Genomic DNA, 14,847 nt, shown 5'->3' with positions numbered 1-14,847 from the left:
TAGAATCACAGAGTACACAGTCTTTTCAGATTGACTCTTTTCACTTAGTAATATGCATTTATTTCCCCCATGAGCCTTAATAGCTCATTCTTTTTAGCACTGATTAATATTCCATTGTCTGGATGCACCAAAATTTATTTATTTATTTATTTATTTATTTATTTATTAAAGGTTTTATTTATTTATTTGACAGAGAGAAATCACAAGTAGATAGAGAGGCAGGCAGAGAGAGAGAGAGGGAAGCAGGCTCTCTGCTGAGCAGAGAGCCCGATGCCGGACTCGATCGCAGGACTCTGAGATCATGACCTGAGCCGAAGGCAGCGGCTTAACCCACTGAGCCACCCAGGCGCCCCCCAAAATTTATTTAAACATTCACCTACTCACCTACCTTGGCTGCTTCCAAGTTTCGGCAATTATGAATAAAACTGCTATAAACATTTGTGTGCGGGTTTTTATGTTAACATTCATATTCCCCACCCCCATCACATTAGCTTTTTGAAGAAACAATACCAGTTACTTGATGATTTTTTTCAGGGATTCATATAATATTCCACTAAGCTTTGTATTTTCTGTAAAGTGATTTTTTTTTTTTTTTGAGACTTGATTAGATTGATAGCGCTGTGCATGCATATTGTATCGTATCAGGAGGCACCTGACAAAAGGTCATCCTAATATGAATGGTGTTTTACCATTTGGTGTGGTGGTCCTGCCTTCCTCCTTTTCACGCTCCTTTCCTCCTTCCCTCCCTTTCTCCTTTCCTTTCTTTCCTTTAGTAATTTCTGCATCCAATGTGGGGCTCCCGTTCATGACCCCATGATCAAGTGTCACATGCTCTACCGACTGAGCCCGCCTCGTGGTACATTCTTTTATCCTTTGCAATTAATAAGTAATCTTTGGAATCCTACTTTGGGACCTGTGAGTATCCTGTAACCTAACAACATTCGCCTAATTGCCTCCACTGATATTCCTCTTCTAAACTTGTGATTATGTTGGAGGGGGCAAAGTCCCTAACACTTAATGAAGTCACCTAGGGAGAGAGTGAGGGTAGCTGAAGAAGAGAGAGTGGGTGTGGCTAAAGAAGAGAAGAGAATCCAGGTTCAACTCCTTACTCTAGTAATTACAAACCAGATACAGGGCAGTGCAGCAAAGGAGCGAGAAAAGCAACAGTTAGGTGAAAGGAAAACCAAGTACATGGCATCAGCTCTCTGGACAAAGCATTTCAAGAAAGAGGAAGTTCTGTTAGCATAAGATGAAATTAGAGAAGTGCCCATTGGATTTGGTAAGATAGAATTCACTGGAGAAATTGGCAGGAGCTTTGCAGAGGACTGGGGACAGAAATCAGACTATAGTGAGTTAGGATGAGTAAGACAAGGGAGAAAGAGCTATAGCATGTGCTTTTTTTAGAGTTGGATTTTTTATTAAGATTTTGTTTATTTATTTGAGAGACAGAGTGCTTGCGTGTGCACACAAGGTAGGGAGGGGTAGAGGAATAAGACTCCCCACTGAACAGGGAGCCCCACTTGGGTCTCAGTCCCAGGACCCTGAGATCATCACCTAAGCCACAGTCAGATACTTGAAGGACCGAGCCAGGCACCCTTCAGAGGTGGCTTTAAATATCTCTAGCACGTGCTTGTCAATAAATATTGTTTTTCACAAATTGTATACTTACTTCTCTTCCTTTGGTCATTTCTTTCAACATGAGCTTTGAAATACAGTGTAGTGACAGAAGATTTTGAAATATTAATCTTTGTATTTTTTTAATTTCTTACAGCTCCCTCCTAATTTTCTCCTACTCACTTTGCAGCATTCATAGAGCCAGGAGGAGAATTAGGATGGTTCAAGTGAAAATACACAAATACAGCAAATATTTGTCCTGCTATTGTTATTCTCTAGAATCTAAAGCTAATGAGGACTCTGAAGTGGAAGGGGGCTGACAGATCAGTCCTTTCTACCTGATTGAGGGAGAAGAGATAAACATTATTGTGACTGAGATGGGAAGAGAGAGTATTGGAGCCACCCTTGGTATCTTAAGAGTCTCCAGAAAATCAGTTGACAAAATTTGATTTGTGATTAAGGCTCCAGTGACTCCTAAATTGAAGGAATATTAGACTTGGGGTCTCAATGAAAGCTTTTGTAAGGAGAATGAATGTCTCCCACATCTTTGGGCTCTGGGGTCTTCTCTTTTACTTTGCCACTACTTTGGGGGCCCCCACCCTATTTCCAGGAGATAGTCCCATAAAGTCATGAATAGCAACAAGAGATCTGGAGGGTTTCCAGGGATGGTGAGGAAGGAGGTCAGGGCATCCCACACTATGGTGCTCTCTTGGCAGTAGTGTGAACATGGACAGGTATTCAAGGTTAAGGGCTAACGTGGATATACAGGGCCTGAGTGGAAGTAGACATGGCCCTCAGTTCTGAAGCCCAGGCTTCCTATCACTTGGGTTTTTACCTGTCAGCCTCGGCACACACAGGCCAGGTCCTGTATGTTCCCTGGGAGGCAGCATGTCAAAAATCTTGAAGCAAAACTTGAAGGGTCAATAAAAAGTCGAAAGGTCAGCTCTTTCTTTCTAAAGAAACCTCACCCACACCTTCAGTACACACTGGCCTGGCACTCCCTCAGAAATGTAGGCTATTCATTTCACAGCTGATTTCTGAAAGGTCTAAAATTTCTCCCTTAAATATCCTCCTCCTTTGGGGAGAACTGGGACTGTGATGATGATGAGGACGATGATGACGACGACTTTTGGCAACGCTTTGGAAAGCGAACACCATTACACTCATGTAATCCGTTGCTGGTTGTTTATTATTCTCCATGTCTCCATCCTCATATTATGAAAGCTGTGCTACTTTTGCTTCAGCATAATTAAATCAGTTTGTAACTTTATGTATGCCTAAGTGTGACTGTCTTTCTCGCTAGACTGAAAGCTCTGTGAAGACAGGAGCCATCTTCATACATTTCTTTGGCCTCTAGCATAGTAGTTATTTAAAAAATCTTGGTAGTTGTTAAATGATTCTAACACTGGCAGATCTCACCGAGCCATAAGAAACAGTTACCATCCACACATTCACCATTCCCAGATGTGTCCTTTTGTTCAGGGCCTTCTCCCAAGCCACCTATATATGCAACGAATGTTCTGCCTGACGTTTCCACCCCACCTCAAACTCAGTGTGTCCCAAACCGAATGTGTCCACCTCACTTGACAATGTGCTCTTTCACCCATGTTCTTTATCTCAGGGAACAAGCTCATTTACCCATTGTCCAAGCCAGAAAGCCTTTAACTCTCCCTCAGGCTCATCTTCTGTTTTTACCTGCCTTACTATCTTTTTTTTTTCTTCTAAAGCAACTAGACGTCGTCTAATGGATACTAGGTCCAAGTAAATATTATTGGATAAATGATCTGACTTCTGGTTTATTTCCATAGAATTAATTTCCCACTCAGTGGTCAATGCAACATCTCATGTTGATCCATTGCTCTTTAATGGCTCACTATTGTCACAGGTTAAAGATCAAATTTCATAGTATACATTTTTCTCTTTATCATTCACACAATCAGATCCACTTATCCTTGCAGTTCAATTTCTTGCCACTTTTCTCCTGGTGATACTGAATGTTGTTTATCAAAGGGGCCAAACTCTCTTACTTTCCCATTTGATAATACATTTCCATTGAATCCTCATATCTCTGATCTTCCTGACACTCCTACCCATTTCTTCAGGTCCTAGCTTAGTACTTACCTCCTGACCTAACCTGGAAGGGTTGGAAACTCATGCTAGATCGCTAAGCACTTCGCAAACCAAGATCTTAGTTAACACTTAGCTAATCAAAGACCTACATTGTCTTTGCTTCCAAACAATTTTGTAGGGGGCATTCTTACACTGAAGTCTTTGTATAGATAGCTTAAAGACAAAGCCCTGGGAGAAAAATTTCTGGATCACAGGGCCAATGATTTTTTATTTTAGCAGATACTGTCCAGTTGATTTTTATATAGTGATAGACCTATAGTGTATCATCATTGATCATTGTTAATCTGATACAGAAATGCTGGCATTTCATTTTACTTTGCATTTACTTGGATGGTAAGTCAGATTATCCTTCCCAAAATAAAGAACCCTTGCATTTCTTCTGGGTTCTATCTGCATAGATCTTGCCTACTTTCGGACAGTTGGTGTTATCCTTAACTTATAAAAATCTCTAATCAGAAGACATTTGCTTTATCTGTCATATGTGCTTGTTAGTTGACCATGGAATTTTTCTCCATTTGGATTCTTTTAGTTTTTATGAAATCACAGCTATGTTTTTTGGCTTCAATCTTCTTTAGAAAATCTCTCCATTTTGAGATTATGAAGACACATTATTATGTACTATGATTATAGTGAGGTTTTTTTTTTTTTAAGATTTTATTTATTTATTTGAGAGAGACCATGAGTTGGGGGAAGTGGAGAGGGAGAGAGAGAAGCAGACTTTCCACTGTGCAAGGATCTCGATGCGGAACTCGATCCCAGAACATTGGGATCACGACCTGAGCTTCACTGAGCCAGGAAGGCTCCTGTGTTTTTTTGTTTTTGTTTTTGTTTCGTTTTATTTATTTATTTTTTTAAAAGATTTTTATTTATTTATTTGATAGAGATCACAAGTAGGCAGAGAGGCAGGCAGAGAGAGAGAGGGGGAAGCAGGCTCCCCCGCCAAACAGAGAGCCCGATGTGGGGCTCGATCCCAGGACCCTGAGATCATGACCTGAGCTGAAGGCAGAGGCTTAAACCACTGAGCCACCCAGGCGCCCCATGTTTTTGTTTTATTTTTTTTTAATATTTTATTTATTTATTTGACAGAGAGAGAACACAAGTAGGCAGAGTGGCAGGCAGAGGGAAAGGGAGCAGCAGGCTCCCCACTGAGCAGGGAGCCTGATTCGGGGCTTGATCCCAGGACCCTAGGATCATGACCTGAGCTGAAGGTAGACTCTTAACCGACTGAGCCACCCAGGCACCCCCCCTTTCTTTTTTAAAAAATTTATATCAGTAATTTATTTTTGGTTTGAAAGTGACACAAAAGATACAACTTTTTCCTCCTATATGGAAAGCCAGTTATCCCCAAACAACTTATTGAGTAACCTGTATTTTGTAGACATTCCACCATTGATTATTTTTCTCTTTGTGAAGTGGAAGTAGCTCTCATTGGCTAAGGGTGGGGCTGAAGTCTGAGGTTTGAGAAAAATTAAAAATGGGGAAGAGGGGTGCCTCGCTGGCTCAGTCAGTAGAGGATTCGACTCTTAAGGTTGTGAGTTTAAGTCGCACGTTTTGTGCGGAGCCTACTTTTTAAAAAAGTGGGAAAGAAAAAGAAACATAGAATTATTAGGTGATTTCAAGAGCCAGGAAAGGTTGGAAAGCAGGACCTTGCCATGGCTATTTTGATATTAGAGTATTTTATTTAGTAATTTTCAACAGCCCGGGTACAAAATCACAAGATGCAGACAGTTCAGTTTGTGCGTGTTGAATTTTAACAGGAACGTGAGAGGAAAGAAATGGAAAGATAGAGCAGTGAGCCATGACATCTAAGTAATAAAGTGAATTAAACAGAAGGTGGTCTGGTAAGAATTTTAGGATCAATTATGTCATATTTGATGTTATTTATTTTGCCCACAAATCTGTAATTTGGGCAGGGCTCGGACCAGTCCATTCAATACTGCTCCACATCACCAGGGGCAGTTGGCTTTAAGGCAGGGAATCAACTGAAGAAGGCAGGATTCCAAGAGTGAGTGTTCTAGAACACCACAGAAATGGTGTAGCATCTTTGCTGACTGTGGTAAACAAAATAATGGCTCCCTCAGAGATGTTCAGATCCTAATCTCTGGAACCTGTAGCTATTACTTTACATGACAAAAGGAATTTCACAGAGGTTGTTAGAGACTTTGATGATTTGTGTGGGTCCAATATAATCAAAGGGACCTTAGAAGAGGGAGGAGGGAGTGTCAGAATAAGAAAGGTGTGACAACAGAAGCAGAAGTTGGAGAGTTATGCCTTGAAGATGGAGGAAGGGGCTATGGGCCAGGGAATGTAGGTGGTCACTAGAACTTAGAAAAGACAGAGGGCACCTGGAGGCTCAGTCAGTTAAATGTCCAACTCTTGCTATCAGCTCAGGTCATGATCTCAGGGTCGTGAGATTGAGCCTTAAGTGGGACTCTGTCTAGTGGGGAGTCTGCTTGAGATTTCTCTCTCTGCTCCTCCCCCTGCCCTTTCTCTCATATCAATCAATCAATCTGTAAAAAAAAAAAAAAAAAAAAAAAAAAAAAAAAAAACCCACACCAAAAAAATTTAGAAAAGACAAGTGAACTGATTTGTCCCTGGCGCCTCCAGAAGGTAGGTAGCCCCACCAATACCTAGATTTTAGCCTTATAACATTCATTTCAGACTTCTGACCTCTAGAATTGTTGGATAATAAATCTGTGTTCTTGAAAGCCATTAAATTTGTGTTGATTTGTTAGAGTGGCAATAACACTAATGTAGATGAGTTAGCTACTGAGCTACTGAAGTTGAATAGTGCCACTTCCACTGTAGTTATAGGCCCCACCCAGACTCATGGGGAGGAGAGACTACCATCTATCTCCCAATGGAAGTGTGTCAAGGTCACACTGAAGAAAGGCATGTTGGGTGGGAGATAGTAGTATAGACCATCTGTGGGGTGCCTGGGTGGTTCAGTCGGTTTAGCATCTAACTTTAGTTCAGGTTATGATCTTGGGATCTTGGGATCGAGCCCTGTGTATCAGGCCCCACACTCATGGGAGAGTCCACTTCTCCTTTTCCCTCTCCCTCTGCTCCTGTTCTCTTAAATAAATAAAATTAAAAAAAAAAAAAAAAGGAAAAAAATATTGTCGGCAATAGGAGGAAAACTGAGATCAACTTGATCACTTAAGGCCTAGATCAGAGAAGCCTAGTCTGTAGGAGCTGAGTGTCTGTAAATCTTCATTAGGTCTTAACCATAAACACTTTCCAATATGTGGCCCTTCAAGACTTAGAAGCTTTTCAGAAGTTACTGAGGTAGTGTTAGCAAAATGCTAGGAATACACTTTAATAAAACTGTTCCAGAGATCTACTATGGTACTCTCTTTAATGAGATGAAGATATTTATATTATACTTGAAGGATTATCATGTTGGGGATGATGAGGATTAGGAGAGGACAAAAAATAAAGTTTGGGACTCAACCTTCTCAGTCTGAAGCCATCACAAACGTGGTATTAAAGATTCCTCCTAACAAGCTGTTCCATTTTCTTCATAATCTCAAAAGGGAAGAAACTGTTAGCTTCATATTGTTTATAGTCATTTTTGAAAACACAATTTTAACAAGGGCATATTTTCTTCTCTTGAGAATTTTCTTTCATTAATGATTAAAAAAAATTTTTTTTTAAGATTTTATTTATTTATTTGACAGAGAGAGATCACAAGTAGGCAGGAGGCAGACAGAAAGAGAGGAAGGGAAGCAGGCTCTCTACTGAGCAGAGAGCCGGATGCGGGACTTGATCCCAGGACCCTGAGATCATGACCTGAGCCAAAGGCAGCGGCTTAACTCACTGAGCCACCCAGGCGCCCTGATTAAAAAAATTTGTGAAACCCTCCTCACAAAACTCAAATTAAAAAAAAAAAAAAGCAAGAAATACCCCCACATCTGGCTCCCTGCTAAGAGGAAGCTGCTTCTCCCTCTCCTCTCCTTGCTTGTGTTCCCTCTCTCACTGTCTCTCTGTCAAATAAATAAAATCTTAAAAAAAAATGCAAGAATGCAACTTAATTTGATTTAAAACATTATTAACAAAAAATAACACATACAAAAATAAACAAGTCTTCATAAATAAAGCCATTTTAAACCAGTAGTCCAAAAAATAATCCCAACATTAAGACTTTAGTTTGAGAATAAACTACTTAAGAGCTTTATTGAGGTATAAGTGACATATATTTAAGTGACATGTATATATTAAAGATATACAATTTGATGTTTTGGCATATATACACACACACACACACACACACCCATGAAACCATCACCATAATTAATGTAGTGAATATATTCATCACAAAAACAATACCTCTTTTATTCCTAATATTGGCAGTTTTTCCCCTGATTAGTCTAGCTAGAGGTTTATCAATTTTATTGATCTCAATAAATAAACTTTCATTGACTTTTCGCTATTATTTTTCTGTTTTCTAGTTTATTGATTTCTGCTCTGATCTTTAGTATTTCTTTTCCTCTACTTAGTTTGGGTTTAAGTTGCTTTTCTGTTTCTCATTCCTAAATTAAAAGCTGAGGGCAGGGCACCTGGGTGGCTCAGTGGGTTAAAGCCTCTGCCTTCGGCTCAGGTCATGATCCCAGGGTCCTGGGATCAAGCCCTGCATCGGGTTCTCCACTCCTTGGGGAGCCTGCTTTCTCCTTTCTCTCTCTGCCTGCCTCTCTGATTACTTGTTATCTCTGTCAAAAAAAAAAAAAAAAAAAAAAAAAAAAAAGCTGAGGGCATTGAGACCTTTCTTCTTTTGAAATATAGGCACTCAGTGAGATAATTTTGTTCTAAATCTGCATTAGTAGATTTAGATTTAGCAGCATTCCCTATATTCTGATACACTGTGTCTTCATTTTGATTCTCTTCGGAATAGTTTCTAATTTCCCTTCTGATCTTTTCATTGACCCATGGTTTATTTAGAAGTGCATTATTTAGGGACGCCTGGGTGGCTCAGTTGGTTAAGCAGCTGCCTTTGGCTCAGGTCATGATCCCAGGACACTGGGATTGAGTCCCACATCGGGCTCCTTGCTCAGCAGGGATCCTGCTTCTCCCTCTGCCTGCCTCTCTGCCTGTGCTCGCTCGCTCTCCCTCTATCCCTGACAAATAAATAAATAAAATCTCAAAAAAAAAAAAAAAAGAAAAAAAAAAGAAGTGCATTATTTAGTCTCCCAACTATCTATGTGTTTCCCAGAGATCTGTTATTTCTCAATAAATTCTATTGTGGAAGAGAATATACCAAGTATGACTGGAATCCATTTACACTGAGAACTGGTTTTGTGGCCTAGGATACAGTCAATATTGGTAAATTTTGTATATTTACATAAAAAGAATGTATATTCTACAGTTGTTGGGTAGTTTTTATAGATGTCAATCTAATCAGGTTGGTTCAGAGTATTGTCCAAATCTTCAATATCCTTTCTGATTTTCTATATATTTATTCTACCACTTATTGAGTGGGGCTCCCCCCCTCGCCCCCTCCACCCAACACAGGGCTTGAACTCACGAACCTGAGATCAAGAACTGAGCTGAGATTAAGAGTCAGACACTTAACCAAATGAACCATCCAGGTGCCCCAGAGAGAGGGTATTGATATCTCTAATTATAGATTTTTCTATTTCTCCCCGCAAATCTATTTTTGATTTACATATTTTGAAACTATGAGTGGGTGCTTTGTTTAAATTTTGTCCTCCTAATGATCTGACCCATTTATCATTATGAGATGAACTTTATATTCCTGGTTATATTTTTTGCTCAGAAATCTGTTTTATTTGTTCTTAATATAGCCACTCTAGCTTTTTGCTTTCAATTGGTTTACATTATCCTGCCCCATCTTTTTTTTTTTTTTTTAATTTGTGGTAAGACTACTTAACAGATTTACTCTCTTAATAAATTTTAAGTGCAAGATACAGTGTTTTAAACCATAGGCATGATATTGTAGAACACATCATTACAACTTACTCACTTAGCATGACTGTATTAAACATTCTCCATTTCCCCCTTCACCCAACCTCTGGCAACCACAGTTCTACTCACCGCTTCTATGATTTTAATAATTTTAGATAACTCATGTAAGTAGAATCATATGTATCATTTGTCTTTCTTTGATTGACTTATTTTACTTAGCATAATATCCTCAGAGTTCACCCATGTTGTTGCATATGGCAGGATTGCTTTCTTTCTTTCTTTTTTTTTTTTGAGGCCAAGAAATATTTCCTACGTTTTCTTTATCCATTCATTTGTCTTGGACATTTGTTTACACACCTTGGCTACTGTGAAAAATGCTGCAATGAATATGGAAGTGCAAGTACCTCTTGGTGATTCTCATTTCAGTTCTTTTGGATAAATACTCAGGAGTGGAATTCCTGAATCATATGGTAATTCTCTTTTCAATTTTTTGAGGAACCCCTATACTATTTCCCATAGTGGCTGCTCTATTTTACATTCTCACCAACCATGTACATGGATTCCAATGCTTCCATATCCTTGCCAACACTTTTCTCTCTCTCTTTTCTTTTTCTGATAATAGCCATCCTAGCAGGGTGAAGTGATAGATCTGTGTGATTTTGATGTGCAATTCCCTGACAACTAGTGCCTCTGAGCATCTTTTCCTATATCTGTTTGACACTTGTATGTTTTCTTTGGAGAAGTAGCTATTCAAATTCTTTGACCATTTTGCAACAGAGTGCAGTTCCTTATACATCTTGGAAATTAACCCCTTTGATATACAGTTTGCAATTATTTTCTTGAACTCTGCACGTTCTTTTCACTCTGTTGTTAGTTTGTTATGCAGAAAAAAACACAAAGTCCCACTTGTCCAGTTTTGGTTTTGTTGACTTTTAGTATCATAACCAAGAAATCATTGCCAAGACCAGTATCATGAAGCTTTCCTGTATTTTCTTCCAGTTTTATAGTTTAAGGTCTTTGAGATTATTTTTTTGTGTGTGGTTTGTTTTGCATTTAGATATCCAGTTTTCCCAACACTATTTGTTGAAGACACTCTCTGATCCCTATTTATATTCTTGGCACTCTCAAACTAGTTTCTGGATTGCTCACAAAGGGAATTTGTCTCTGCATTATCGCTATTTCAGTACGTTTATGGGGGAGAGGAGGGTCCAAGGTTTCTATTCTGCCATCTTGCTGATGTCATGTCTCAGCACGGTATATCTTTTAACACTCAAAGTTTTATGGGGCACCTGGATGGCTCAGTCAGTTAACCATCTGACTTCAGCTCAGATTATGATCCCAGGGTCCTGGGATTGAGTCCCATGTTGGGATCCCTGCTCAGTAGGGAGTCTGCTTCTTCCTCTCCCTTTGCCACTGCTCTCTCCTGCTTACTCTCTCAAATAAATAAAGTCTTAAAAAAAAAAAGTTTTAGTTTTCACCTATTTTTGTCTTTATATTTGAAGTGCATTTTTTTCTAGTTTCTAATTTTCTAGTTTTCAAATTTCTAGTTTCTATATCATATGATCTCCCTGATGTGAGGAAGTGGAGATGCAACGGTGGGCGGTGTGTGTGGTTAGGGGGGTAGGAAAAGAATAAATGAAACAAGATGGGATTGAAAGGGAGACAAACCAAGAGACTCTTAATGTCACAAAACAAACTGAGGGTTGCCGGGGGGAGGGGTGTAGGGAGAGGGTGTTGGGGTTATGGACATTGGGGAGGGTATGTGCTATGGTGAGTGCTGTGAAGTGTGTAAACCTGGAGATTCACAGACCTGTCTGTACCCCTGGGGCTAATAATATATTATATGTTTATAAAAAATTTTTTAAATTAAAAAATAATTCTAGTTTCTACATTTCTTCTGAACTTGTGGCTTATAGTAGCATACCAACTTTGTAAATCAGTTATTTTAGATGAAGAATCACCATTTTCTAAATAATATACTACCATATATGATTCTGGATACAAGGTAGGGAGGGCAGAGCAAAGAAAAGAAATATACCTTAAATAAAACCATTAATGTAATTTTATATAATACCAGTTGAATAATGCGTAAATGACTAATGTGTGGTTTTATTTCCTATTACACAAATATTAATCAATCAGCCAGTTGTCAGAAGCCAAGCACACTAAGACAAATTCTTTTGAGGATAGTTTCTTAGATTTTTAGTGTATCTAAGAATAGACTGCACAGTTTATTAAAAATGCAGATTTTCAGGCAAAACTCTAGATTTTAATTCAGGAGGAATCTGCAAATTACTGACCAACTCAGTGTCCCTGGTAAGAGACAAAGAGATTACTGTGGAGTTCGGCATACCCTTTTTTCTTATTTGAACTGGATAAATGGATGATGGGTATGACAGAAGGAGCCTTATTAGACAATCCAAGTAGAGGCAGGAACAAAGCAAGGTGTTTTAGCCTAGCTTAAGAGGTTCAGATTAGAAAAGGCCTCCGGTATCCAGCTAAAAACCTATGATTAGAATCTGGAAACCATCTAAGGTTTCAGAGTAGGGGGATAATAATCTGAAAATTTTTTAAAGGAATGTTGATTGGATGGGATGAGTTGTAAGTTGGAAAGCCTGTGAGAAGGTGTAGGATAAGGTGATAAAGGTAAGCATCGAGGAGGAGGTACAGACAATACAAAATAAAATATCAGAAGTCATGCTGGTAAATATTGAACTTCCCTTCACATACTTAAAAATAGGAAGTTAACATTAAATACATTAAAAACATTCATTAAAAACATAGTAACAGCAACAAAAGCAATAACAATAATAAAAATAGTAAGAATAAAATAATTTTTAACAGGTCTTTCCGATGTTTACTTGCATCATTCTTAAAAGTCCATAGGAGCTCAAGAGCAGTTTGTATTGCCTGGAAGAATCATCAGAAAGAGGTATTAGTCTTCTAAGTTAAAACTAATCCATCAGTCATTATAAACTAAAAATAGGCATTTCTTATCTTCTATAAAGTAGGTGAAGCAATGTTGGCGTTCTGTAGCATAATTATATTTCTATTTGAAAAATTTTTTTAAAGTCTTATTTTATTTATTTATTTATTTATTTCAAAGAAAAATTTTATTTATTTATTTATTTGACAGACAGAGATCACAAGTAGGCAGAGAGGCAGGCAGAGAGAGAGAGGAAGAGAAGCAGGCTCCCTGCAGAGCAGAGAGCCCGACTCGGGGCTCAATCCCAGGACGCAGAGATCATGACCTGAGCCGAAGGCAGCGGCTTAACCCACTGAGCCACCCAGGCGCCCCTAAAGTTTTATTTATTTAAGTAATCTCTATACCTAATGTGGGGCTCAAATTCATGACCTGAGATCAAGAGTTGCATTCTCCTCCAACTGAGCCAGCCAGGTGTCCCACATAATTACATTTCTTCATTCACTATTTCAACTGATGTTGATTTATTGTCAAAGATAAAAAGATTCATAGTCAAAAAAGAAAACTTTACTTCTCCACACCTACAAATTCAACATTTAGGTTAAAATTTTGCGGGAATGAAAGAGGGAACAATTCTGGGGGTAGGTGGGGTTGGTGGGTAGGTAGAAGCAAAAAAGTCAGACAAGGCTTCAAGGAAGATGGGCCATAACTGGGTTTGAAAGTGGGACCTAGACATGAGGAAAACTGAGAGTAAAAAGGAGGAAAGAAAAGGCATTTATACAAAAATCTTAGTATGGATTTAGTACTTCAGAAATTGTCAACAAATTCTCACAGTTCATAAAAAAGGAGAACTTGGGAAATGTTTGTCAAAGCAAACCCAAAGGAAGATGTCACTTACACATTTATTCATTTCTTACCTTCTTTCAATGGTGTTTTGAGAGGAAAATTTTCTTTGCTTTCATGAAGAAAAGCCTTTGAAGGATCAAAATGTTTGATACCAAGAACTTTATTCAATTCCTCTTGAAGTTTTGTCTCATTTTGTTTTCTTTTAGCGAGCTGAGAGCGGAGTTTTGACACCTCCTATGTAAGAAAAATATAGACAGTAAATAATTAAAGTTCATGTTGGTGAAGTGTGTTATCCACTTTACTGATGAATTCCAAAGTTGTTCTTTTACCAAATTAAAAGGCAAAAATCACTACTAGATACAGGCTTTAAGAATACAAAATAAAAATGACTCTGAAGGGCTGTGACAAAATGAGACATTTAAATCTTCTTGTCACTCTACAATGACAAAGCTATGTTTCTGATAAAAGTTCATCTCTAAATTAAATGCAGAGATCAACCACTGGAACGACAGCTCCACTAACCTGCTTCCCAGTGAAACCAGGAGAGGCAAGCTGAGAGAACCGCAGGCTGTTCCCCTTTCCCCCAAGTCCACCAAGTACTCAGTTCCTATGCCAGATGTGTCACTCAGAGAAAAGCTGGTCATTTTCTCCAACTTCAGCTCCAGAACCCTGTCTCAGAGATTTTTTCTGGGGGCCAGGGCCGGAGGGGAGAAAGTAGGCTATAAAACACATAGCTCCTAATTTCTTGCCAAAGGGGCTGATTTTACTTGGAATAGAACTGAGAGAAGTTCAAGCTGAAGGGTGCTGTGAATTATCACAGAGCTGGTGGTCAAAGGGAACTGGGTGGTGATTCAAAATGTAGGCTAAGGGGCACTTGGGTGGCTCAGTGGGTTGGGCCTCTGCCTTCAGCTTGGGTCATGATCTCAGGGTCCTGGAATCCAGCCAGACATCGGGCTCTCTGCTCAGCGGCAAGCCTGCTTCCCCCCTCTTTCTTTTTGCCTGCCTCTCTGCCTACTTGTGATCTCTGTCAAATAAATAAATAAAATCTTTAAAAAAATAATGTAGGCTAAATTGTAGGTTTAAAACTGATGAACAGGGGAGCCTGGGTGGCTCAGTGGGTTAAGCCGCTGCCTTTGGCTCAGGTCATGATCTCAGGGTCCTGGGATCGAGTCCCGCATCGGGCTCTCTGCTTAGCAGGGAGCCTGCTTTCCTCTCTCTCTCTCTCTGCCTGCCTCTCCGTCTACTTGTGATTTCTCTCTGTCAAATAAATAAACAAAATCTTAAAAAATAAATAAATAAAAATAAAACTGATAAACAAGACAGCTGGGAGGAGCCCTTCTAAGTCAGAACATAATCACTGACCTCAGATACAATTCCAATGAAAGAGCAAGAATTTAATTGGGTTAGTTTGA

At 39.1% G+C, this 14,847-nt stretch overlaps 1 protein-coding gene across 2 annotated transcripts in view; it reads right to left on the bottom strand.

Moving 5' to 3' along the window:
* Positions 1–11,755: 11,755 nt before the first annotated feature.
* The window catches only part of HMMR (hyaluronan mediated motility receptor), a 39,696-nt gene continuing 36,604 nt past the window's right edge, over positions 11,756–14,847 (bottom strand). For both annotated transcript variants that reach the window (XM_059174235.1, XM_059174236.1), the window contains 2 exons: positions 13,507–13,669; positions 11,756–12,576 (listed from right to left, as the gene is read on the bottom strand). In XM_059174235.1, the coding sequence (XP_059030218.1) occupies positions 12,557–12,576; positions 13,507–13,669 (183 nt within the window). In that variant the 3' untranslated portion in view covers positions 11,756–12,556. The remainder of the gene's footprint in view (positions 12,577–13,506; positions 13,670–14,847) is intronic.

Source organism: Mustela lutreola, chromosome 5 (genome assembly GCF_030435805.1).
Source record: "Mustela lutreola isolate mMusLut2 chromosome 5, mMusLut2.pri, whole genome shotgun sequence".
NCBI classification, from domain to species: Eukaryota; Metazoa; Chordata; class Mammalia; order Carnivora; family Mustelidae; genus Mustela; species Mustela lutreola.
Note: the sequence above shows the minus strand (reverse complement) of the source record. Positions and strands in the feature narration are given on the sequence as shown.